The 26,442-nt window shown below is 34.8% G+C and overlaps 2 protein-coding genes across 5 annotated transcripts in view; one reads left to right on the plus strand and one right to left on the minus strand.

Annotated features, from left to right (window-relative positions):
• The window catches only part of MCPH1 (microcephalin 1), a 389,489-nt gene that overhangs the window by 163,287 nt on the left and 199,760 nt on the right, over positions 1 to 26,442 (plus strand). For all 3 annotated transcript variants that reach the window (XM_069065409.1, XM_069065408.1, XM_069065410.1), the window contains one exon: positions 16,689 to 16,766. In XM_069065409.1, the coding sequence (XP_068921510.1) occupies positions 16,689 to 16,766 (78 nt within the window). The remainder of the gene's footprint in view (positions 1 to 16,688; positions 16,767 to 26,442) is intronic.
• Positions 16,995 to 26,442, minus strand: part of ANGPT2 (angiopoietin 2) — an 82,307-nt gene continuing 72,859 nt past the window's right edge. For both annotated transcript variants that reach the window (XM_069065411.1, XM_069065412.1), the window contains 2 exons: positions 22,899 to 23,029; positions 16,995 to 19,847 (listed from right to left, as the gene is read on the minus strand). In XM_069065411.1, the coding sequence (XP_068921512.1) occupies positions 19,687 to 19,847; positions 22,899 to 23,029 (292 nt within the window). In that variant the 3' untranslated portion in view covers positions 16,995 to 19,686. The remainder of the gene's footprint in view (positions 19,848 to 22,898; positions 23,030 to 26,442) is intronic.

Here is a 26,442-nt window from a genome sequence, read left to right on the forward strand (position 1 = left end):
GCCCAGGGCTGCATATCTAGTAAGTGTTTGCAGTCATAGTTCTTTTGTTAATGATTTCAGACCCAGCTGTTTATCTGCTGTGCCACTTTGAAGCTAACACCTAACTAGACTCTTCCAAGGAAACAAAATTATTAGTGTCTCAGAGAAGAAACCAGAAATCTGAGCAATAGACAGAAGTTAGTAAAATAAAAGTATATTCTATTTAGTGGAATTTATATGCAAAGTGAGATCTTCAAATGATTAATAGAAGTTATTTGCCATAGAGATACTTCTCAAAAAGCCCTTATTGGGAGCAAAATCATCCTGATTCTAAAAGAATTCATATCTCTTGGGGAACTAAACAAAATAATCCTAATCTAGAATTATAAATGTCTTGCTAGACTAACTTCATTTCCTTTTTTAACAGAGTAATAGATTTTGGCTAGTCACTGGAGGACTAGAAAGGGGAATATTATATTGTGTACCTAGATTTTTGTAAAGCATTTGTCAGAGACTCTAGTATTCTCCTTGTGGGTAAGATGGTCTGTTTTTGCTATGGAATAGTAAATTTTTCTGTAACTGTTTTAATTTCCCTAAGGAGTCATCATTAAAGGATTTAATATCAAATTGGAAGAAGCTCCCTAGTGATATGTCTCAAGGGTCTGTGTGTGGCTCACTGTTCATGATATTTTACCAGTGGGTTGAATAAAGACACAGGTGATAAGATTATTAAATTTGCAAATGACTAAGCTGAGAGGGATAACTTACATCTCACATGATAGCAAAAGGAATTAGAAAGATATCAGGGTGGAATAGTAGGCCAAAACTAATAAGATGAAATATAATAGACATAATTTAAAGTTCTATTCTTAGGTTCAGATAAATCAACTTCACAAGATAGCATGGGGGGAGACACCATTAGACTACAGTTTGGATAATAAATGATCAAGCATTTTTGGTGGAGTACAAGCTCCATATGAGATAATAGCAAAACTTTGTCACTAAAGGTGCTAACATATGATCTTTGCCTGTATTAAAAGAAGGCACATTGTCTAGAACAAGGGAAATAATGGTCTTTTTGTGTTCTGCATTGGACATACTCCATTTAGAATGATAGTGCAGTCTCTATTTCTGTGTCTGTATCCTAGCAAAGAAACTACAAACAACTAGTAGAAGTGAAAATAGAGACCTTACCCTTCTACTAAGGATTTTTAATGAGATCTTTTATATTTCAGGTTATAGAATACATGTATAGCTACTTGCTAGAGCAGGGAGAGGAATATCACAGTTTTTAAGGGAATGGATGAAGAAGGGTCTGCTCAATTAATATCCTTCTTAGAATGACAAGTTTTTCCCCCCTAGGTGAAAGAAAGCCACAGAATGTTTGTTAGTTATTATTAGCAGTTGTTATGATAAGATGTCTCATTTATGTCTTTTCTAGAATGCTCTTAAAATAAAAACAGAACTCTTTGCCATGTGTCTGGTGATGACCACCATAGTTAGAGAGGCAACTAAATTTAAAGGTTTTTTTTTCCTTAATCACCTAACTACCAAAGTTTGACTTTCTGTTCTTTTCTTTTTTGGTGGTCATTATCAGATACATGGCACAGAGCTCTGTTTTTATTTTTAAATCATTCTAGAAAAAGTACAGTTGTGATTTCTTATAATAATTACTAATATTAGCTCACATTTATATAACCTTTTATGTATGCCAGGCATTGTGCTAAGAGCTTTATAATTATTATCTCTTTTGATCTTCACAGCAACCCTGGGTGGTTAAGTGACGTTATTATCCCCATTTTACATAGGAGGAAACTGAAGCAAATAAAGAGGTTAATGACTTAGCTAGTGTCACACAGCTAGTAAGCCCAGCATTCTATCCATTGCACCACTTAGCTGCCCCTACAGAATATCACTTATAAGGGCTTATTAAAGAGAAATATTAACAATTTTTCAGGTTTGGGTACCTAAAATTTGAGGGAAGACTAACAAATTGATTAGTATCATTATCTGTCCCCTTTTTAAGAATAATAAACCATATGATAGTAAGTTCATTTAAGATTTTTATTGTTTAACAAAAATTCCCTTCTCCCCAACTTTCCCATTAATGTTAAGGGTACATACCACCATTCTATTAAAAGTATTTCAAACAATTGGACTCATTTGAAAGACTTTTTAATACACTTGGTTATAGAGCAGCACAATTTTTTAATCCCTTCATTAATTTTGACAGTTTGAAGTCTAGGCTTATCATCCTTGACTTGAAATAAGTCACACTCATTTCAACAGACATATCCAGTCTGTTGGAAAACTCTTCATTTCTACCTTTACATCAACTCTCCTTTATATCACCTCTCCATTCACAGCCGCCACCCTAATATAAGCCCTCATTACCTCTCACCTGGTTTATTGTAATATTCTTCTAATTGGTCTCCTTGTCTCAAGGTCTCTCTATCTTTCTAGGCCTCCACTTAGTCACAGTGATATTCCTAAAGCAAAGGTCTAACTCTCTCATTCCCCATACTCAGTCACCTCCAGTGGCTCCCTATTACCTTTAAAATCACATATAAATTTCTCTCTTTGGCATGTAAAATATTTTATAAATTGATCTTTTCTACTTTCTGATCCTCTTACATTTTACCACTCTCCACTTATAATTATATATGCATGTTGTCTCATCCATTCGAATGTGAGGTCCTTGAGAACAAAGACAGTATTTTTGTCTTTATGGCTCTAATGGTTAATATAGTACATAGCATATAGTAAGTGCTTACTAAATATTTGTTGACTGACTGATTTGCTCAGTCCATAGGATCATAGGATCATAGAATTTAGAGTTGAAAGATTTTAAGATAATGGAGCCACTGATTTTATACATGACAAATGGGCATAGAGAAATTAATTACCTTGCTTAGGATTACATGAGTGGCAACACAGTCATATTCCAACCCAAATACTTTGACTTCAAATCTTAGATTCTTTTTACTGAGAAGAACTGAAAGTGTACTTACTTGTTTTCTGGTAGCAAAAATTGGGTACTTTATTTAGAATTTTTCACTTTCTTATATATAATTTCCTAATGATAATTTTTTTCTCTCATTGTTATTGCGCTTGATACGTGAAATACGTCTTGCAGAGCATTTATTTTATTGTTCACCTGTTTTATAATACACATGGTATCCAAAAAGATCTTGGTGCAGTTTTAAGCTACTAAAGCTTAAGATTTTTGGAATAGCCTCTATAGGTAGGAGTGAATACTCACACCACCACCACCACCTTAAAACAGTTGAAACATAGTTAGCTAAGATGTCTGCATCATTATAAAAGAAAAAAAAAACACCTCCCCCCAATCTAAATGTGTTTTACTTGAAAAATAAAGGAATAAAGTAAACTTTGAAAATATTATGAAATTGACCAGATTCTCATGGCTAGATCTATGGTTATAGACTTCAAATGGTCAAAATTAATTAAGGGATTAAAAATTGTGCTGCTCCAGAACCAAATATTAAAAGGTCTTTCAGATGAATTGTTTGGAATATTTCTATTTTCATTCTACACTGGATATTCATCAATGGATCAATACTAGTCTCTTTTAATTATTTTTTTCTGACAACCTATTTCAAAACCCATTATTGGAACATATTTTTTTTTCTAAACTTATCATCCTTTATTTTGATCCTTCTTTTTTAAAACAACAGTTCTGTTAACACTTAGGTATAAAGTTTATTCTGTATGATTTTCACTTAGTCTTAAAGTACTTTGAAGTTAGACCCTAATTATTTTGAATGTCACCTATTCTTAGAGTGAGGAAGAGGCCTAAGAGCCCATCTTGTTCAACCTGTACCTCTATAGGAATCTTCTCTACAGCATTACTAGCAAGTTAAATCACTGTCACCTCACATGATATTTATACTTCCACTACCTCCCATTACACTTTTGGATGGTCCTATATGTTAGAAAGGATTTTTTTAATATCACCTATAAGTCTGCCTCTTTTCAGTTGTACCTACTTCTGCCTTCTTGAGCCAAGGAGAACAAGTCTATTTCCCCTTCTATATGGTACCATGTTTCCCCGATAATAAGCCCTCCCTCGAAAATAAGCCCTATTGAGATTGCTACTGTAGTGAAGGTGATCCCCTGCACTACACGCTACATTATGGTACCCTCTGTATGCACCGTCTCCCCCTCCCCCCGGTGAAACGCACGCCGCGCTCTGAGCTGCATCCAATCAGAGCTGCAGCAGTGAGCGCGTCACCCTGTTCTTTATTGAATTCATTATTGAATAAAGGTACATTTTTTTGTTCACATTTACCTGTTTATTAAAATTGCTGTCAATGTTCATTAAAATAAGCCCTCCCCTGAAAATAAGCCCTCTGGTGTTTTTCTGTCCAAAAAAATTAATAAGACAGTGTCTTATTATTGGGGAAACACGGTAGCTCTTCATATACTTTTCTCATCTATAACATGGGGGGGTATTGATACTTGCACTTCCCACCTCAAAGGCTTATTGTGAAGAAAAGTGCTATACCAACCTTTGCCTTTGATGTTCCCCATCCCTAGAATGCTCTCTCCTAACCTCTTCCTCTTGGCAGGGGCTGTAGGAGGAGATCAGGACAGTCATGGCAGGCTAGCAGGGAAAATTTGTAAAGAGGGAGAGTTTTTGGGAAAAGATCACAAGTTTAGATTTGGGCTTAAGATATCTCTGGAATATCTAGTTTGATATATCCCATAGGCAATTAGAGATGTGGGACTGAAATTCAGGGAGATGTATATAGCTGATATATTATATATAAATGTACATAATATCTATCTATATGTGTTTTATATGTGTGTGTGTGTGTGTGTATAATCTTGGTGCTTGGAATGTAATTATGTGGCAAATGAAGTTGTAATTACAACTAATCTAATACTTCAAAAATTCTTTATATTGATAAAAGTGATTATTATGCTATTACTGTCCTGAAGTTAATGATGAGTATATCCTATTAAATGCAGCATTTATTATGTAAATTTGAATTTGACGCAATTTCTTCATTTAATAAAAAAAGATTGGTTGCTTTTTTCAGTCCTTTAAGTTGAATCTGACTCTTCATGACCCCTTTTGGGATTTTCTTGGCAAAGATACTGGAGTGGTTTGCCATTGCTTTCTCCAGCTCATTTCACAGATGAGGAAACTGAGGCAAACAGGGTTAAATGACTAGCCCATTGGGGTCACAGAGTTAGTAAGTGTCTGAGATCAGATTTGAACTTAGGAAGAGAAGTGTTCCTGACTCTAGACCCAGGACTCTATCCACTGCACCACCTAGCTGCCCTGAAAGAATTACATAGATGCCACTAATTGTATTTTAAATAAAGAGAGCTCTTTACCTGTTTGATCACTTCTCACTTTTCTTTGCTGTCCTATCATCTATATCCCAGTCTCTAATTGTTAGTTTGCCCAAAGTTCTGTCCTAGGCTTCTCATTTATCTTTACGTATTCTCATTTGGTGATTTCATCAGTTCCATAAATGAAAACTGACGACTTTATTATCATCTTTATGATGATGACAACTCATAGATCAATATATCCAATCCTAATGTTCTTGGATCCCATTCCATAGACATTTTACCTCAAATTCAACATGTTTAAAATAGAACTTAGTCTCCTTTCTCCCCAAACTATCCCTTTTTCTAGACCTATTTCTGTCTGGTACTACTTTGCTTTCCATCACCCAGGTTCTGAATTTCAGTGTCATCCTTGACTTTTCACTCTAATTTACCCCACACAGCAAATCACTTGCCAGATCTTGTCATTTCTATGTTTACATTTCTTGTATAGGTACCCTGCTCTCAACTTAGAGAGTCTTTTTCCTCACTTAAGTCATCATAGACTCTCATCTAGATCATCATATAACCTTCTAATTAATCTTCCTTCCTCAAGTCTTTCCTTACTGTGATCTGTCATCTACATAGCTGCCAAAGTGATTTTCTTAAACATATCTAATCATGTCACCTCTGTACTCAGTTAATTCCAGTGACTTACTGTAACTTCCATGGTCAAATGTAAACTCCTGTTTGGAACTTAAAGCACTTTACAACCAAATTTCATCCTTCCTTCCCAGGCTTATTGCATATTACTCTGCATACTCAACATTCTAGCCAGACTGGCCTTGCTCTTCCTCATACATCTCTATTTCTGTGCTTTGGCAGTGACTGCCTTCCTCCATTCCCAAAATGTTCTCCTTCCTCATTTCCACCTCTTTCAAATCCCCTTATTTCCTTCAAAACTTCACTCAAGCATCACTTTCAGCATGAGGCCTTTCCTGGTCTCCTTAGCTATTAGTGCCCTCCTTCTCTCTCCTCCTTCCTCCACTAGGTTACCTTATATTTATATATATATATATATATATATATATATACACACACACACACACACACACACACACACATATATATATACACACACACATATATATATATATACATACATATATATATGCCTATTTATGTATATGCTATCTTCCCCATTAGCATAATAATCTCTTTGAAGACAGTAGATATTTCAATGTTTGTCTTTGTGTCTTTAACACCTGGAATAATGCTTAGAATACAATAGGCATTTAAGTGCTAATAGATTTGTTCATTCATTCATATTTTATATAGTTTGCTGTGTGCAGAGCATTGTATGAGGTAGTAGGAGAAAAAATCTTTAAAATAACACATAACATCAAAGGATCATAAAACTGGAACGAACCTTAGAGGCCATCAAGTCCAATAACTTTATTTCAGTAATGAGTAAACTGAGGTAGAGGGAGGATAAGGAACTTGTCCAGGATCAAACATTTCTTCAAGTTGTTTATGGTATATTGTTTCAATATGTATATAAAATGAAAAATGAAACTAGAGACAGTCATCCCTTTTTTGCTTGGTAGACCTTCCTTATTTAAAATGAAAATGGTCTTAGGAAGATCTGTTAGTTTAATAATAAGGCAACTATGTAACAAAGAAAAAGCAATTATTTCACTTCATCAGGATTTTTAACTAAATGATATGACAACAAATGCAGTAAAACATCATTTTCACATTGTAATATTTTGTTGGCATCATATAAAGGTTAAAGAAGTATAGGGGTGTGTGTGTGTATTTCATTAATTCATTTGCTGCTAAACACCAGCCTTTCCATTTCTGTTTTCAGATTCTAGAAATCTGATTTTCCCCATTTGCAACAGTCTTCTCAAATTAAAGATGGTCATCTAAGGGAAATACCCAAAGCAATAGAATGATTTGGACTGTAAGGCAATTTAGGAATAATTTGGATTGTCAAGGAAATTAGGAAGTGTGTCAGTTACTAAGTCTTTAGTACAAATTTTCTTCAACAGTTTTGCCTTTTGAGCTTTAACTTTAAATGCCCTATAATTTTATTTTCATAACATTTGGAAATGGGTCAAACTCAGAAGATACAAATTTGTCTTCTAGAAGTTGTTTAGCTTCGGTTGATATTTTAATGTGTACTCCATATGAACCCAAATTCCACACTAAACATGAGACTCATTCCCTCTTCCAATCAGTACACTCTGTAAGATTACTTTTTTCATTTTGACCCCTATCTGAAATAAAATAAGATTTGAGACTTTTCACTTTTTTTACTAGGCAACGTAAATAAACTTCTGAAAAGGCATACATTGTGAAAGTATATGTGAACAATGTAAGTCACAGTGAGCTTTTTTTTTTTTTAAAGCAATCAGGGTTAAGTAACTTGCTCAAGGTTACACGGCCAGTTATTTCTGGGTGTGGTGCTGAGTATCTGAGCCCAGATTTGAACCCCAGGTCATCCCAACACTGGAGCTGGTGCTCTTACTTGCTGAGCCACCTGGCCGCCCCTAAGCAATTGGGGTTAAATAACTTGCTCAAGGTTACATGGCCAGGTGTTTCTGCGTGGGTGTTAAGTATATGAGCCCAGATTCGATCCACAAGTCATCCTGACAGTGGAGCCGGTGTTATTACTCACTGTGCTACCTGGCTGCCCCTTGAGCTTTTTTTTTTTTAATGTAGATACTTTGTTGGTTCCCTAGATATATTTAAGATACCAATTGTAATGAAGACAGTACTATAGAATTTCCTACTCTTTGCTGTCTTTCAACTAAGCAGTTTAAATACTTGTTGTATAGGAATTCAAACCATTGTACCCTAGAACAAAGTGATGCACTATTTGGGTATTATAGATATAAGCCTGATTATATCTAGTTGCCATATCTTATATGCCCACTGAAACTCTCTGTCTCTCTCTCCCCATATGTATATATATGCGTGCACACATATATATGTGTGGGTATATATATGTATATATGTATATATATATACACCCACATATATGTAAATATATATTTAATATATCTAAAGATATATACATATATGAATAAGTAGGGATATGTGTGTTTACATATATGCCTATTCTTCCTTGTCTAGCTCTCTTTTCTCCTACTCTGGCTTCTTGGCTTTTCTGAAATATTTCATATTGTTGGCTACTCTATATTCCTATTACTCTTTATCCTCAGTTTCTGTAATACCATTCTCCTACCAGTCTCTTTTACTAATACTTTTTTTTTCCTCATCCAGCCTCCTCTTTCATAACTATTCTCTATGGTCTTCTCTTTGCTTCCTCTTTTCAAAACCATCCGCAACGCGGTGGCTAGGTGGCTCAATGAATTGAACACTGGCCCTGGAGTCAGGAAGACCTGAGTTCAAATCCAGCCTCAGATACTTAACACAAAAACTAGCTGTGTGACTTTGGGCAAGTTGCTTAACCCCAGTTGCCCTCCAAAAAAAAAAAAGGAAAAAAAAACATACACAACATTGATGTCAGTTGTCAGCTCTATTCAGATGACTATCTGATCTACATTCCTAACCCGGGTTTCTCCCTTGAACTTTAGTCCCATACTTTCTGATGCCTGTAGAGACTGCATTCAGCTGGATGTTCCAACGGCACCTTAAACTCAATTTGTCACAAACTAAACCCACCTTTTTCCAGAAACCTGCCCTTCCTAACAACTTTGCAATTTCTGTTGAGAGCTTTTTCCTAATTAAACAAAGGAGAAACTTAAAAGTCATTTCATTCTCTTCCTTTTCTCAATTCCACCCCACCCCCTTCCCCATGTCCTCTCAACTGTCAAGACCTGTCAGTTCTACCTCTAGAATATTTGCTTGTTTGTCCCTTCACTTCACTCACATTGTCACCATTCTAATCCAGATACTCATTTCACCTTGCCTGGACTGTTTTGATATTTTCCTAATTGGTTTCCTTCCCTCCAATCTGTTCTCCACTCCCATCCATCAGGTTCAAACAACTATCATATTTTTTTTGATAAGTAAATCAAATTATTCCTTTGTTTTTTTAATCTTTTATTTATTTTTAGTTTTCAACATTCATTTGCACCAGACTTTGAGTTCCAAATTTTCTCCCTGTCTTTTCCCTACCCTCCACCCTAAGATAGTGAGCCTACTGAATACCCCTTCCCCCAATCTGCTGTCTTATATCCTCCCCCACACACCCCCCCAACTTTCAAGTAGGGCAAGATGGATTTCTATACCCCAGTGCCTGTATATATTTCCCAGTTGCATGTAAAAAACAATTTTTTTACCTTTTATTTGCTTTTTTTTTTGAAGGGGGGAGGGCAGGACAATTGGAGTTAAGTGACTTGCCCAAGGTCACATGTCTAGTAAGTGTTAAATGTCTGAGGCCACATTTGAACTCAGGTCCTACTGACTCCAGGGCTGGTGTTCTCTTCACTGAGCCACTGTAGCAGCAAGCACCCCAGCGTCCCCAGGGTGGCTGCCAACAGAGGTTCTTAGATCTGCTTTGTTAAAGGAAATCAACTCAAAATGGGTTAACAACCTTACTTTAATTAGTTAAATATGTATCATTTACCTAGTTCAGGGGAAAAAGGTCAGCACCCCGAACTTCAGAGTATACAGACAGAATTATCAAGACAGAGAAACAGATCAAGTAGACAGGTTTCCAAACTGTCCAACCATTACATCCATACCAAATCAACATCTGGGTTTTTCAAAGCTGGGGGGCTCTTAACAACGGCTTTCCAGAGTCTCATCTGATCAAATCACAGAATGCTTCTCAAAGTGAGCCCCAAAACAAAACCTCAAATCAGGGTTTATATAGCCTTCTCCTGGCTCAGAGAATGTAACAACCTTCTGGACCCACTGGCCAATCAAAAAGTATCTACTGAAAAACAAGCCTCCCACCCCAGACTCCGGGTGCACTTTAGCCTAGGGGCAGGGAAGATCTTAAAAATTTACATTCCCATTACATCCACATACCTGTCCCCAGCATTTGTTTTTAAAACTTTGATTTCTGGGTTCTTTCCCTTCTTCCCTCCTCACTCACCCCCACTGCGAAGACAAGCAATTCGGTATAGATTGTACATTTGTAGTTACCCAGAATGTTTCCAAAGTAGTTATATTGTGAAAAACTAACTATATTTCCCTCCATCCTATCCCACCCCCCACACTTATTCTATTTTATCCTTTGACTCTGTTTGTTTTCTAAAGTGTTTGCTTCTAAGTACCCTTTCCCCCAAACTGCCCTCCCTTCTATCATCCCACTTCTATCATCCCCCTTCCCCTCTACTTTCCTGTAGGGTCAGATACCCAATTGAGTGTGTATATTATTTCCTCCTTAAGCCAAATCCAATGAGAGTAAGGCTGACCCATCCCCTTTCACCCTCCTGCTCTTCCCCTCCATTGTAACAATTTTCTTTTGCCTCTTTTATTTGAGATAATTTTCTCTCACTTTCTCCTCCCATTATATTCTCTCACTTCTTAATTTTATTCTTTAGATATCATCCCTTCCTATTCAACTGATCCTGTGCCCTCTATGTATACATATACATGTATACATGCACTCACATACGTATTTATACATACATATATATCCCCTTCAACTATCCTCATACTGAGAAAAGTCTCATGAGTTATAATTATTGTATTTCCATGTAGGAATGTTGTTGAGTGGTAATAAGTTCCTTATGATTTCTTTTTCCTGTTTACCTTCTTATGCTTCTCTTGCTTCTTGTATTTGAAAGTCAAATTTTTTTGTTCAGTTCTGTTTTTTTCATCAAGAATACTTGAAAGTAGGGGGCGGCTAGGTGGCGCAATGAATAGAGCACCAGCCCTGGAGTCAGGAGGACCTAAGTTCAAATCTGGTCTCAGACACTTGACACATTTACTAGCCATGTGACTTTGGGCAAGTCACTTAACTCCAATTACCCTCCAAAACACAAAAATTAAAAAAAAATAATACTTGAAAGTCTTCCATTTCATTGAATGACCACATTTTCCCTTGAAGCATGATACTCAGTTTTGATGGGTAGGTGTTTCTTGGTTTTAATCCTAGCTCCTTGACCGCTGAAATATCATATTCCAAGCCCTTTGATCCCTTAGTGTAGAACCTGTTAGGTCTTGTGTTATCCTGATTATGTTTCCACAATACTCAAATTGTTTCTTCCTGACTGCTTGCGGTATTTGCTCCTTGACCCCCATGGGGACTCTGGAATTTGGCTATAATATTCCTAGGAGTTTTCTTTTTGGGATCTTTTTCAAGAGGTGATTGGTGAATTCTTTCAATTTATATTTTGCTTTCTAGTTCTAGAATATCAGGGCAGTTTTCCTTGAGAATTTCTTGAAGGATGATTTCTAGTCTTTTTTTCTATCATGGCTTTCAGGTTTTCCAGTGATTTTTAAATTCTCTCTCCTGGATCTATTTTCCATGTCAGTGGTTTTTCCAGTGAGATATTTCACATTGCCTTCTATTTTTTCATTTGTTTGGATCTGTTTAATAGTGTCTTGATTTCTCATAAAGTCATTAGCTTCCATTTGCTCCAATCTAATTTTGAAGGAATTATTCTCTTCACTGAGTTTTTGAAATTACTTTTCCATCTGGGCATTTCGGCTTTTTAAGGCATTCTTCTCATTGGCTTTTTGGGCCTCTTTTGCCATTTGAGTTAGTCTATTTTTTATGGTGTTATTTTCTTCAGCATTTTTTGGGTTCTCCTTTAGCAGGCTCTTGACTCACTTTTCCTGATATTCTTGCATCATTACCATTTTTCTTTCCAATTTTTCCTCCACTTCTCTTACTTGATTTTCAAAATCCTTCTTGAGCTCCTCCATGACCTATAATCAGTTCATATTTTCTTGGAAGCTTTTGATGCAGGAGTTTTGACTTTGTTGTCTTCTTCTGGTTCCTTGTCTTGATCCTTTTTGTCCCCCCAAAAAGATTCTCTGGTCTAATTGTGCTTCCTCTGTTTGCTCATCTTGCCAGCCAATTACTTGAATTTTGAGCTCTTTGCCAGTGTAGAACTCTGCTTCCCTAGCGGAGAGAACTGTGTCCCAAATTGCTGGGGTTTTCACATATGTTGTCAGAGGTCTGAGGAGGGCACCTCTCTCTACAGCCCCCACAAGCCCTGGACACTGGTGTTCCTCACCCCAGGACCACCACCCATGACTATGACCCAGATCTAAGCAGGTCAAAGCAAGTGCAATTACCCTCTGAATGGTTGCTTGGTCCCCCTGGATCTGCAGGCCAGGAGCTCCAGAGGCAGCCAGGTGGTAGCAGTTGTAACTGCCATACCTCTGCCACCTCTCACCCCAGTGGCAGGGCCTAGACCATGCTCTTCTGTCACCTGGTTCCAACCGAGTTTCCTACTGACCTTTTACTTTCTCTTTGGCATTTATGGGTTGAGAAGTCTGAAAACCACCACAACTACTGGTGATTCACTCACCTGAAGTCTTCTCTGGCTGATCTGAGCCACTGGTCAGGGCTGCCCTGGATCTGGGTGCAAGTGGCTCACACAGGACTGCACTTGGCTCCCAACCCTGTGTAATCAACCCTTCCTGTAAGCCTGCCAGGTTGCCTTCAGTGGGAGATTTGTTTCTCTCTGTCACTTTGTGAGTTCTATAGCTCTAAAATTATTTTAGAATCATATTTTACAAGTACTGGTGGTGGTTGGTGCAGGAGCTTAATTAAGTACCTACTTTTACTCTACCATCTTGGCTCTGCCCCTATTCTTTTGTTTTAAAAAGAGAAACTAGCAACACCAACTACTATTTATTGTAGAGGATAAAATACAAATTTCATAGTCTTAAAGTATAGTATAATCTTGCTTCAGCTTAACTTTTCAATTCTTGTTAATCAAGAAAATTAACTTTTAATTAAAATGTATTGAATTGAATTTTGATATACCAAACTGCTTTGGAAATGTTTTGATTTCCATAAAATTCTAACATTTTTATTCTCTTGGCCATGTAATTTTGATCCTCTGTATTAGAGCCATAGGAATGCTACTCTGCCTCTTCTGAACTCAGCATTAGGATTTTGCAGCAAAGAGAAAAACTTAAAAGATTTCAGAAATATGTAAAACACATATCTAGACAAATATGCATCCTGTGGATTCAGATATCTAACAACCTGGTCATCCTCTCCCACATTTTACAATTAAATCCATGTGCAAAATATTTCATAAAATTTTTTTCTGGGTCAGCTAGGTGGCGCAGTGAATAGAGCACTGCCCTTGGAGTTAAGAGAACCTGACTTCAAATCCAGCCTCAGACACTTAACACCTACTAGCCGTGTGACCTTGGGCAAGTCACTTAACCCCAGTTGCCCCTCAAAAAAATTTCTCAATTTCATTTGTAAAATCAGTAGTTTTGTTTATAAATATATCTGCAGTTTATCAATATAAATGTCTGTCTTGCCTTTTGGACACATCGTTGACCATATAGGCTGTGTTTCATGCTTTCTACTATCATCTTATATATCCCCTAGACATTTTTTAATTTCTCTGCGCTGCATTTTAATCCAGTTTTTATTTTTTCTGCCTCATTTCTCTAGGGCAGCTAGCAACCATTTATTATGAGAAGACTTTTCAAGATGCAAGATAATTGTAAAGTAGTTCCATGTAACTTTCCTTCTCCAAGATAAACAATCTTGTAATTCTTTGAGGCTTTCTTTGTCTTATCTTTTACACAAACACACACACACACGTTTATATATATAAATAATTTTTGTCTCTCCCTCTGATCCTTTTCCATTCACTTCCTTTTATCTTTATCAAATAGAGATGAACCTGACATTTAATGCCCACTTGTTATTTGGACCCATCTTACCATTTTCCTGGGGTTTTTTTCTGTAAAGTATTTAAGCAAAGTCCTTTGCTCATGGTAGTCATTCATTGTATTTTGTTTTCTAGCCATATGAATTGAGAAGCAGTATGATGTAATGGAAAGAGTCCTGGGTTTACAATTCAGCAACCTGAGTTCAAACTTCAGTTTTGCTATATAATTATATGTATGATTTTTGGACAAGTTCATTTAGTTTCTCTTTGCCTTAGTTTCCTCATCAGCAAAATGAGGGGATGGCAAAAGGTAACCTCTATTGTCCCTTCCAACTCTATATCTATAGTCCTATGATCTTATCATAATCCTGCCTATATAAATCCTCTTATTCAGCCTATTTGAGCTATTCTCTCTTCTCCAGATAGCTTATGTTTCTTTACCCAAACCCTTTGTTCATGCCATTTGCTCGGCCTGTAGCCCTCTCCACAAGTTGCCAACTCTGTTGTTCATATCCATCAAGACTTAACCCAAACCTCACCACCTTTGTGAAGCCTTCCTTGACAAGTCCAACTTTAATTTTCTCCTTATACAAATTCCCAAAACACTTATAAATTTTTAATGGAATCTTTGACCAAATAAACTAAGATAAGACATTTCTCTTATTTAGAACTTTTACCTTCTTCCTTTCGCCTTCTCACAAAGTAGGAAATTACAAGTCCCAAGTTCCATTGTCCTGAAGCCTTCCCCCTTTAGACTTTTTCTGGCATTGTAGAGTTAGAGTATTGTGTTAGCAAAAAGTGAGCATATATTAATCTTGTTATTATGATTTCTACATATGATCAAAAATAATAATCTTAATATATCAAATATGATAACATGGATGGGAATGTTCATAAGGTGATAATGATCTGGAGGTGAGAAAATCATTCTGATAATCTTAAGAAATCTTAAAGATCAAATACCAAATGCTTTAAGACCATGATCTAACCCTCTAATGTGAAAGATAGTTTTAAAGAAAGGAGTTTCAGAATAATGGAGAGTAGAACTCCTATGTCCTTGGTTTGAGGGAAATTGAATAGGAAGGAAAAGGGGGATGCAAGTAGGATCCTGTGACCTGTTAATTGTACCACTTAATTGTTTAGTTATCTTTTTGTGTGATTATATACTGTATTCAATTAGACTTTTAGCTCCTTGAGAGCTGGGAACATGTTTTATTATATTCCTTATTGTGTCTAGTGTAGTTTCCTACTTGCACAAGCACGCAAGGCATATTTGTTCATTGATTAATACTGTTATTACTGAGACTTGACCATGGTCAAAATTCTAGGACTACATTAATGACCTGAAGCATGATATAATTGAAAGAATACTATACTCAACATCAGAAAACCAGGGTTGGAATGTATTTTTCTCTGAATGCAGATGATGTATATAATATACTTTGTAAATTTTATATATCATATGCCATATTTTATTTATATATTATAGAAGCATGATCAGTTCTTTCTTTTTTAAAGCCTTGTTGACTCAAGCTGGTTAAGTATAAGCTTGAGTATATAGTGGACAAACATAAAAGGTTGATGTAAAAAATCAACAGGTATAACATAAATGACTCTGAACTTGATAAGTTTTAGAAAGGAATAGTTAAGAATCATTCATGGAAGAAAACTCAGCAAAAATATCTAGACTACCCTATATGTAGCAATCGTGGAAAACCTTTGGATGCATTGAAAGAGCAAAGAAAACATATTATAGCTCTTCTATAAATTATACCAATGTAATTTAATTCTGCCAGATTAACTGTGATTAGAGTGATACATTTAGTGCATATAAAAGAAAATATTTATTTTCAGGGTGTGTAGACATTGAATGGAATTTACTGCTGTGAGTCAGATATCTTGGTTGAATTTAAAGCAAAAAATAACTTTCAACACTAACAATGCTACAAGCTAAAATAATAGCAGTCATTAAAGCTTGCCTATGGGATATTATATATCTCTGGGACCATGAAAGGATATTTCCCTTTATAAATCATTAAGTGGTGATAAAATGCATTATAGTAATTTTCCATAATGGAAAAATGTTGACCATTTCTTAAGATAGAGGTGCTGATTTTTAAGAGCCACTGTCCTGATTGATGTTTATTTTATTAATTTTTTCTTATTATTTTATTATTACATTGATGATTATTTTGATTAATTTATCTTTTAAGAAGCATATAGTAATAATAACCTGAATTTTCCTTTTAATCAAGCTCTAAATGACGCTGAAAATTTACTCTCTATTACAATTTTTCCAAAACATATATAATAATTAAAAATATTACTTCCCAGCATTTGCCAATGCAAGGTTGTAACTGAGATTTCTAGTCACCATGAGCCTCTTTACCAAGTTTTTATTAGAATTTGTAGTATTTATGCAACATTATTATTTTGAAAGTAATTTAGTATTCACATAGATATTTGTTTCAGAGATATGGAATGGATAACTGTTGCTGTTCAGATTTTATTGTTCTTTTTTTCCTGTATCTTCAAAGTTGCTCCTTTTTATTATTTAGTAAAAGTACAATAAATCCAGAAGTGAACTGCTTTCTGTTCCATTTGTAGGTACTGTGGTCTTTGGAGTGTGGCCATTGGGTTTCAGAGGAGCCATATGAACTTTCAGACAAATTCCCTGCAGCTTCTGTAAGTCCAGTGCTATATTATATTTGTGCGTGCCATTTGATTTTCTCACCAGATTGTGAGAGAATGAGAGATAAGGAATAATAAAATTCCTTTGGTAAAGATGCAGTATGTTTAACTAGGAAGATATATACAGAGCTTAACCCGTTTGTTCTCTACCTACTTCCCAGAGACATTCAGAAATTTAAGTAGCATTTGTGAACCAACCCAGGAATAAAACTTAGCATAAAATACTACAAAAGTTATTTTTAATGATAACAATAGAATATTTATACAGCACTTTAAAATTTATGGAGTTCTTAAAACGAAGCAAATCAGATGTTTAAATATTTGGATCTGCCTGGAATGGCAGTAGTATCTTATCTCCTGCCATTATTTTCATTTCTTCCAATGATTGTACAAGCTGTGAACGAAGATAGATTGATAAAGTAGAAGAGAATTACAGGATTTTTAAGTGTTTTATATATAGTTCTACAATGAACTTAAACATTACTCAGCTCTGAGTCAATACTCCCAGTAAAACTATTCTTGTATCCACTTTTTAAAGAGAATAATTAATACTGTTAAGAGTCATGTGAAGACCATGTTAGGGCAAGGTTGCACTGAGGTTGGATTTATTTTTCAGAAGTGTTGACAAAGATGTACAATGATTTAATCCCCCAAATTATATCTATTCTAAAGACTGATTGCTTGTGTTTTTTCTCTACTTTGAGTCTTTCTCCTTGTTACTCAGTTGATTATGTTACATGGGATAAGTTAACAAGAGAGTTGAACTCTGCCCTACTGTGGTTATCATGGTTGTTTGTTGTTTTTGTTTTAAGAATATTATTTTGATTTCCTTCTGACTTTACAAATATTTTTTTAATAGAATAGGAATGTCTCTCAGCAGGAGTGTGTCTTTTGTTTAAAATACTGTTTTAGGAATTGAAGCATAAAGGAAAAATACCACTAAACTTTTTCCTCCTAAATTAGAATATCTGTAGTAGCCTGAGTAACCTCATGGTGTGTTTTGTAAGTTAAAATCCACAGTATTGTGGGAATTTTCTTGAAAACTTTCCATTCAAATTGAGTAATAAGTTTGTCTTTCCCCCCTTCTCTCCCCTGCCATATCTTTCCTTACCCACACTCTGTCATACTGATCATTATACTTGGTTCAGATATATACTTTAGGTTAATTGTAGTCTTTTAAATATTTTTTCTCTTATCAAATGTTTTTATTTTAATATCTGTATTAAGATTTTCATCATATATTTACTATTAGATTTATATTAAGGAAAACTTTTTAAGTGTTCTTAGATTCTTTGGCTGCTTGGCCACTTTACATTCTTAAGTATAGTAATACATAAAGGGAAAAAAAAATCCATGATTTGATTCTGAACTTGCAAATACAAGTGATAGTTCTATAAATTAAGGTGTAGTAGCAGTATAAGAATCCAAATAAGCTTTACAAATTCACTTTTTGTAAGGTCTAAACTATGTAGAAATTGCCTGTGAATCAACTGGTCCATGGTAGTGTTTCCACGAGTTTATATCTGGAGTTTTAAAATCAGAAGTGTATTTTAAAAACTACTGTTGAGTACTTGTAAAAAATCTGGAAAGTGCCTTGGAACTTAATAAATATTTTCATTGTTCAAGAAAAAATGAAAAAATCTTTTTGTCTTTAATGATTTTTTCTTCAATTTAATGATAATTTGGGAGGGGGCAAAATCATTATGAAATTACAGCACCAAAAGTGTTTTTGATTGAATTTGAAGCCACTGAGAAAATAGTTGTTTTAAATGGAAGTCATTTTTTTAACTGCAAATTAAATGCTGTTCTCTCTCTGAAAAGCATCTTGTTAGATGATGAAAAAAAACAGAAACAAAAAAACCCCAAGAAGATAGTAAAACTTATTCAGGAAATGACATCTGTAGTTCTTCCTTCGCCCTCAAAAGCCATTTTTTCTTGGTTTGAATCATAGTCATATAGTTTAATTTTACAACTGTACAGAGCTTAAATGATCCCAAGTAAATTTTTTAAAAATTTAAACTAAAACAATTATCTTATTTGATAAGTAATATTTAATTATTTGAGATAATTTTATGTTTCACAAATGGTAAGGAAAATAGTGTACTCTTCATATAAATTGCAATGAAATACATACCACAATGAAAATATCAGAGATCTAGATTTTTAAATATACAGTCAAAAAGTATTCATTCTGAAATGTGTTTAAAACTAAGCAGCCAACAACAATTCGTGTGTAAATATGCTGTTTTTCCAAAATAAAATTTAAAATGGAAGAGTAAAAATTTAGGTTTTCTTTTCTTCTTCCCCAAATATTAATTAAGCCATCTAGTATTTGTTCCAAGGAAATCCCTGAATATGTGTTTTAATGACTTTTAGTGGATTTTACAAAGGATAGTTTTATTTTAATACTGGGTGTGATGCAAAATTATGAAACTATGAATATTTACACAATCTACAAATAGCATAAAACAAAATAATCTGGATTGAAGGTTTATGAGTAATAGAATTCTTTAACAAAGTGTTGTGTTTAAAGTTAGTGATGCTATGTTATTTATGAATATTGCACAGTTCCAGTTATTTACTTGATAAATTCACACATAACACCAATGATTATGAGAAAAGTCCTCATGTTATTAGATAATCTCTTTAACATAAATTTATTTTCTATAGTCCTTCCAACAGATCATTTTCATTCCATATTATCTCATATTGAAGGTCTTGTGTTGAGTAGTTGAAAAGTATAGGTTAAAGTGATGAATATTACAGTGCTGCAGTTCAGAACATGATCCTTTGGTGCACAAATGCATGTTTTCTGAAGTGGAAAAAAGGAAAATTCAGCTGTGTGTTTAAATGCTTGGCAAATAAAGTCTCTCAAGATAATACAAGATGCCATTCATAGAGAATGTCAAAAAATTCAGAAATCTGCTGGTCGAATCATCATAGTTGTGGCTTTGAGAGAGTACCCTGATCCTTTCCAATAGTACCACTTAATGCCATTAAACTTGTTTGTGTTCTGCCGCTGTGGGTAATACATTCCATTTAAGTTGGAAGGACCACAAGCATCAAACCACCAACCTATCAGAGGTGGAAATAAAAAGAAATTAGGAAATAGGTCATGTTAAACATATCTTTCAAGAGTCAAAAGTTTTCTGTATGGGAAAGTGTTAAGTTAATCCAATGCTTTTCTTATCTTACATATATTTCACAATTTTCAAATTAGATTTTTTATGACTGTAAAATAGGTTACAATACATGTCTTAGTGAATTTGATTTTTCATTGATTAAATATTACTACAAGTTTCCCTTACTGGTTTGCTTTTTTCACCTGTTAATTTTCCAGACTTGTAGAACCTAAACAATCATGTCCATAAAAAGAGTCCTTCTACTATATTCCTCAACTTAAGACCCTCATTAAGAGGAAGCATTAAAAAAAGGAAGCATAAAAAAGCAGAAATTTGGGTGAAGAAAAACTAGAGAAGTAATTTTTTTTTGCTTTTTTTGTTTTGGAGGGGGGAAGATAGGGCAATTGGGGTTAAGTGACTTGCCTAAGGTAACCATGGCTAGTTTTGTGTTAAGTGTCTGAGGCCAGATTTCTAGTCACTGCGCCACCTAGCCACCCTAGAGAAGTAATTTTTAAGATAAACTTCAAAGATCTGTAATTTTTTTTTAAAGCAATTGGGGTTAATTGCCCAAGGTTACACGGCAAGTTATTTTGTGTGGGTGTTAAGTATCTGAGGCTGGAACCGATCCCGGGTCCTCCCAACTCCGGGGCCGGTGCTCTTACTCACTGTGCCACCTAACCTCCCCATAGATTTGTAATTTTATGGATATAAGTATTCCATCAATGAAAACTGTAATTACTCTATACCTTAGTACAGATGTAGAGCTTCACTGACCCCCAAATGGGTTTATAAATAAATTACAGGGGGTCTATGAACTTAGATATAGAAAAAAATTTATTTTTATTTGTGCCACCCTAACTGAAATTTAATTTAATTTATTTAGCCTATATACTCAGGCCTTGTGTATACAGATTTGTAGATTAACATTTTGTTAGGCCACTTGAATGACAACTATAGAACTTCCACCATGAAATTTTAACTTACTGAATTATTTTAATGTAGGGCATGTCTGGTTCAGAACTGAAATTAGAATTTAACTTTAGGGGGCGGCTAGGTGGCACAATGGGTAGAGCACCGGCCCTGGACTCCAGAGGACCTGCGTTCGGATCCGACCTCAGACACTTAACACAAAGACTAGCCGTGTGACCTTGGGCAAGTCACTTAACCCCAATCTCTGTTTCCATTCCAGTTTCAGTACTTAAATTAAGATTTAAGTGAAAAAAAATATATTTTTCCCTCTGGAGGTTCAACCATTCTTTTCTCTTGTATATTTCAAAATGTGTGGGTGGCCTGAAAATTTTGAAATGGACAACTTAGCTAAGAATATATAGATGACAAACAAATAATATATACACATACATATATGCATATATATATGTATACACATACATACATGTATACACACATGTATGTACACACACATACATATATATTTTTCCTTTTTTCCTTTGCATTTCGCTCTAAATAGTAACATTGTGGTTTGGACCAAGTTGGGGTAGGAAAAGTAGAATGAAGATAAGCTTATTTTTATTAGCATTACAGCATTTTCTCTTGTAGTAATTATGATTAATAAGGATGACTTTGTTCACCAAGTAAAGATTAAAAACTCTACTTTTATTTTTTTTAATTTTTTTTTTTAAGCAATCAGGGTTAAGTAACTTGCTCAAGGTTACACGGCCAGTTATTTCTGGGTGTGGTGCTGAGTATCTGAGCCTGGATTTGATCTAGGTCATCCCGACACTGGAGCCGGTGCTCTTGCTCGCTGAGCCACCTGGCTGCCCCTAAGCAATTGGGGTTAAGTAACTTGCTCAAAGTTACATGGGACAGGTGTTTCTGGATGGGTGCTAAGTGTCTGAGCCTAGAATTCGATCTCCAGGTCTTCTCAACACTGGAGCCGGTGCTCTTACTCGCTGTGCTACCTGGCCGCCCCAAAAACTCTACTTTTAGACATGTAATTAATCTGGCATTTTATAATGTATTCTCCTGGGAAGTAGACAATTGATTTTAGGACAAAGCTCCTCCTTTTATCCCTTTACCATTATTTCATTATTATTATAACTGATTATTTGAATTGTTTTTACAAAGAAATTCTACTCCTGTCTGGGGAAAAAATTGAAGCTGAAATGGCATGTACTATAAACCTGTCGGGATTTCTTATTTGCTTATTCTTTATTTTGTTGGTAAGTGTGGAGATCTCATCTGCATCATTTCATTTGATGCAGCAAACTGCAAAGAAAGTACAGTGGCTATTATTATTTCCATTTTATAGATGAAGAAATTATGGCCTATTGAGAGTAAGTGATTTGGCCATAGGTGCAGAGTTAGTTTCAGAGGCAAGATTTTTTTGGATCATGAATTTATAAACTGGAAGTGATCTCAAAGGCTATATAGTTTTCACCCCTTCAATTTATAGATGATGAAACTGAAGTCTAGGGAGAATAAATGCTTTCTCTGAGGGTCACAGAAGTTATAAGTAACCTCCCAGGTTCTCTGCCTTCAAGACCCAGGACTCTTTCCAGTGTACCTTGATGTATGCTGTGATTAGAACCCAAGTTTCCAGTACTTTTCCTACTATATCATGCCATTTCTCACAGTACTGAATTGTAGCCTAATTTCCGGGTAGACACTTTGAAGATTTTCATCTTTACCTTTTTTTTTTCTTTCTCTTTTTGTAAAAACAAAACATAAACCTTTGTGTCTTAGGAATATGCACAAGGTCAGAAGAGATCCTCCTGATATAAAATGTCCCTTCTCCTTGCCAGTTTCTCAGATGTTGATCTTGACACACATGTTATAAAATATAAATGTCTTACTAACAATTTCAGCTTAGTATTCAGTTATTCACTAAAATAGTGAAAAGCAAATTTTACCTGTCCATTGAAACAGCTCATTATGAGGTTTGGACTTTGTCAGTAGTCATACTTTGGAAATTCAAAATTAACTCTACTATACTCATCCTTGCCAATAAAAATAGGAAGACTGAGGAATACAAATTCATTCCTACCTCCTGTTAGCATTTGTGAACATTTGCAAATACATTTGTCATTGTCTGCATCCTTTGTGCTAAAATCATTTCCTGGTTGGCTTATGCTGCTTATTTTGCCTGCTGTCCCTGTAAGTCCTTTAAGGTGAATCCTGGAGCAGAAAGAAAAACAACCAAACAGAAGCTAACTTGTTGATTTCCAGTTGTAGAAAAGTGTTTCACAGTGAAAATCCTGGTCAACAGAAGTTGTGTTCTGTTTCATGTTCATATACACTATGTTCAAAATATTTTGCAGTAGCATAAACAGGAACCAACTTATCAGCAAAGTCTAAGGTAAAAGCGAAACTTCTGTTGTTTCCTTGCATTTAAATCAATGGGGAATACATGTTACTTAAATGCATTTTCCTAGTGCTTTCTGATAAATAGAGTAGAGAAATATGATAAAGAAGATCTCACCTTTGGGAGGTAGTCTCATTTACTGTTGTCCAAAAGAAATGGAAGTAGTTGGATAAGAATAAGTATTGGCATAAATGGGGTAGGAAGCAAATATGAGAACTCTCTAACAGTTTTTTCTCAACTCAATATCAAGTAACATTTATCTTAATAACACAGATAGAATATTATATGTTTTGGGGGAAGGTATGTAATAGCCTATATTCATATAATTAAATTGTCAAGGGGTGGTGATCTTTGCCAATGAGAAAGTACCCACCAGTGTGAAATTATGTATCCTTTAAGTAAATAATATTCCATAGGCAATATCACAAGATACTGAGTCAAGAAAGACCTTGGAGATTAGATAGTTCTATCCTCTTATTTATCTTATTAGGAAACAGATAGATGTTTTGCCCATTTTCATGGTTTGGGACCCCAACCTTTGTACAGTTTCATGATAGATGATAGATGAGGTATTTCTTCAGACTTAACTTTTATAGCTCCAAAATAAAATGATTTTATCTTAGTGCAGGATCCCCTGATTACTCTCTTATTCATTGCTTCATAAATAAATTTATCCCTGACTTAGATAATATATTAATCATATTTATATTTATGTTTAATGAGTATGTTTATATTCTATGCATCTTCTGCAACAAGCTTTTTATCTTAATTATATCAATAGCATGTATAATTTCTAAGCACCAAGGATTCTCAGCCTGGGGTCCATGAACACTTTATTTGTGGTGTGTGTGTGTGTGTGTGTGTGCATGTGTGTTTGTATGTGTGTAGAGAGAGAGGTGGGGGGAGAAAAGGAGGGGGGAGAGAGAGAGAGCTATTTCAATACAATTGGTTTCCTTTGTACTTATTTTATTTTACATATTTAAAAACATTATTCTGAAAAGGAGTCCACAGGCTTCACCAGTGGGTCCTCTGGCACAAAAAAGGATAAGTATCTCCTGTAGTTTTTATTTTTATCCCCAATTTGAGAATAAAGAAATTGAAGTTTAAAGTGATTTGTCACAAAGCTAGTATACATCAGAGACAGAATTCAGAGCCAACTGTCATGTAACTCATAGTTCAGAATGTTTTGCACTACATCACTTGATCTTTTTTATCAGTTATATAGAGGATAGGGCCATACCTCTATGACTCACTCTTTATGCCTTAGCAAAGTGTAAAGATATATTTCAAAATATTGTTGGTGAAAATTATGATAAATGCTTTTTAAATGCTTTTCATAGTTACAGTTTGTTTCCATTAATGTAGAGACACTTTATGAATATCCAGAGGTGCCTTGAAATTCATTTTGAATGTTACAGATGGAATAGATAAGGCATATGCTCATTTAAAGTACTGATGAAATCCAAGAGTGTACAATGATTAGAAGCTTATAAAACCAGACTCAAATTTCTAAAAAACCTTGGTGAAAGTCAAGTAGAAGAGGTGACCAGATAACAGTATTAACAGTAATATATGACATTGATAGTTCATCATATACATAATCTCATTTGATCCCCACAATAACCCTGGGAGGTAGTTGCTATTAATATCCCTGGTTTACAGGTAGAAATAAACAGACTTCCAAGAAGTGAGATGGCTTGCTCAGAGTTAAACGGCTAGCAAGTGTCTGAGAAAATTTTTGATCCCAGGTCTTCCTAGATGCAAGATCTTTATTCTTTCTAACATGCCAAACTACTGCTCAATAAACATCATAATTTATGTAGTAGATATGTTTAAAATATTGAAGTACTACTGTTAGCTTCACAAACAAATCAGTAGCCAAATTTCTGAATCACAGTGTTATCCTGTTTGTTTCAAACAAGGATGATTGATTTTGTGAGGAGTTCCTGATTTCTTCCCAACCACCTTTTAATTTTCCTATGTGTGTACCTGCTGCACAGTCTCAACAGAACAAGAAATGTCATTTTCTTTTAGGTTTCAAAACAGGTAAACTGTTTTGTTTTTTTCTTCTGATTGTTAAATTCATTTTTTTTAACCCAGTCAATTCTTGGTTAAACACTGAGATTAACTGTACTTTTTTCCTTCTTCTACTGTGTAATTTTTTAGCATTTTTGGTACTGATTAAACCTATTAAAACCTGCCCAAAAGGAAAACAAAGAATAAATAAATAAAGGTATCTGTTGTTCATTAGCAACTCATATAAATACTATATAATTTTAATTCCTGCAGTGAATAAGATCTGTAAATTTTCTGTTTGTCTCTCCTGAATCTCAGAAGTTTCTTGAAATTGGTTTAAATTGAAATCTGGTGTATTGTATTCAAAAGCAATGGAGAATAGTTGATGCTAGCATTGATTAAATCTCAGGTTTTGCAAACATTTTGGCTAAATTTGAGGATTTAGGAACAAATTTTTTCTTCAAATCAGTAATGATAATACTCATTCTGGTTCATTTATCTATTCTGATCTGTTTGTTTTCTAACATTGGAGGCAAATGAAAAAGGGGGAAAATGATATTCAGTACTTTGTTGCTTTGCTATTTTGCAGTTATGCAAAAGAAAGCTCTGTTTTAGCCACAATAAAGTTCATCTTAACACTGGCATCATAACTTAACACAATAACATTCTTAAAATTATACAGTATCTCATTCCAATTGCCAAGTAAATTAAACTAGAGTTTAAACCTATTTCTTTTTATGGCCCATTCAAATGTTGATTGCATATCAAAAGGAAGTATCTATTTACAACTATCTTAGTGTAGTATAATTATTTTTAATAATGTCAATGAGCAGGGGGTAATGACCCATTTATCAAGGATTCCTCTACAAACATTCTAATTCCTTAATTTTTGTATGTGTTTTTTTAAAGACATGCACTGCTGTAGATTCTAAGTGTTTCCAGATGAAAAACATATTTAACTTGTAGTTGAGACAATGGTATGCTATTTATAACTTAAAATGCAGTAGAGTTTTGAACCATGTTAGAGTAAATGTGAGGCTAGGATAAGATTAAAGCACCTCCCCCCCCCCCCATACAAAAAACTCTAGTGGTTCCTTAGCAACTTCAGGATCAAATATAAAATCTTACATCGTACAATCAAACTCACAACTAACCAGCTCCCTTCCTCCCTTCCCTTTCCATTTTTTTTTTCACTTTCCCCCCAAAACCT

Source organism: Petaurus breviceps, unplaced genomic scaffold, assembly GCF_028583685.1.
Source record: "Petaurus breviceps papuanus isolate PSGF00001 unplaced genomic scaffold, PetGlider_PUasm1.0 90686, whole genome shotgun sequence".
Lineage (NCBI taxonomy): Eukaryota > Metazoa > Chordata > Mammalia > Diprotodontia > Petauridae > Petaurus > Petaurus breviceps.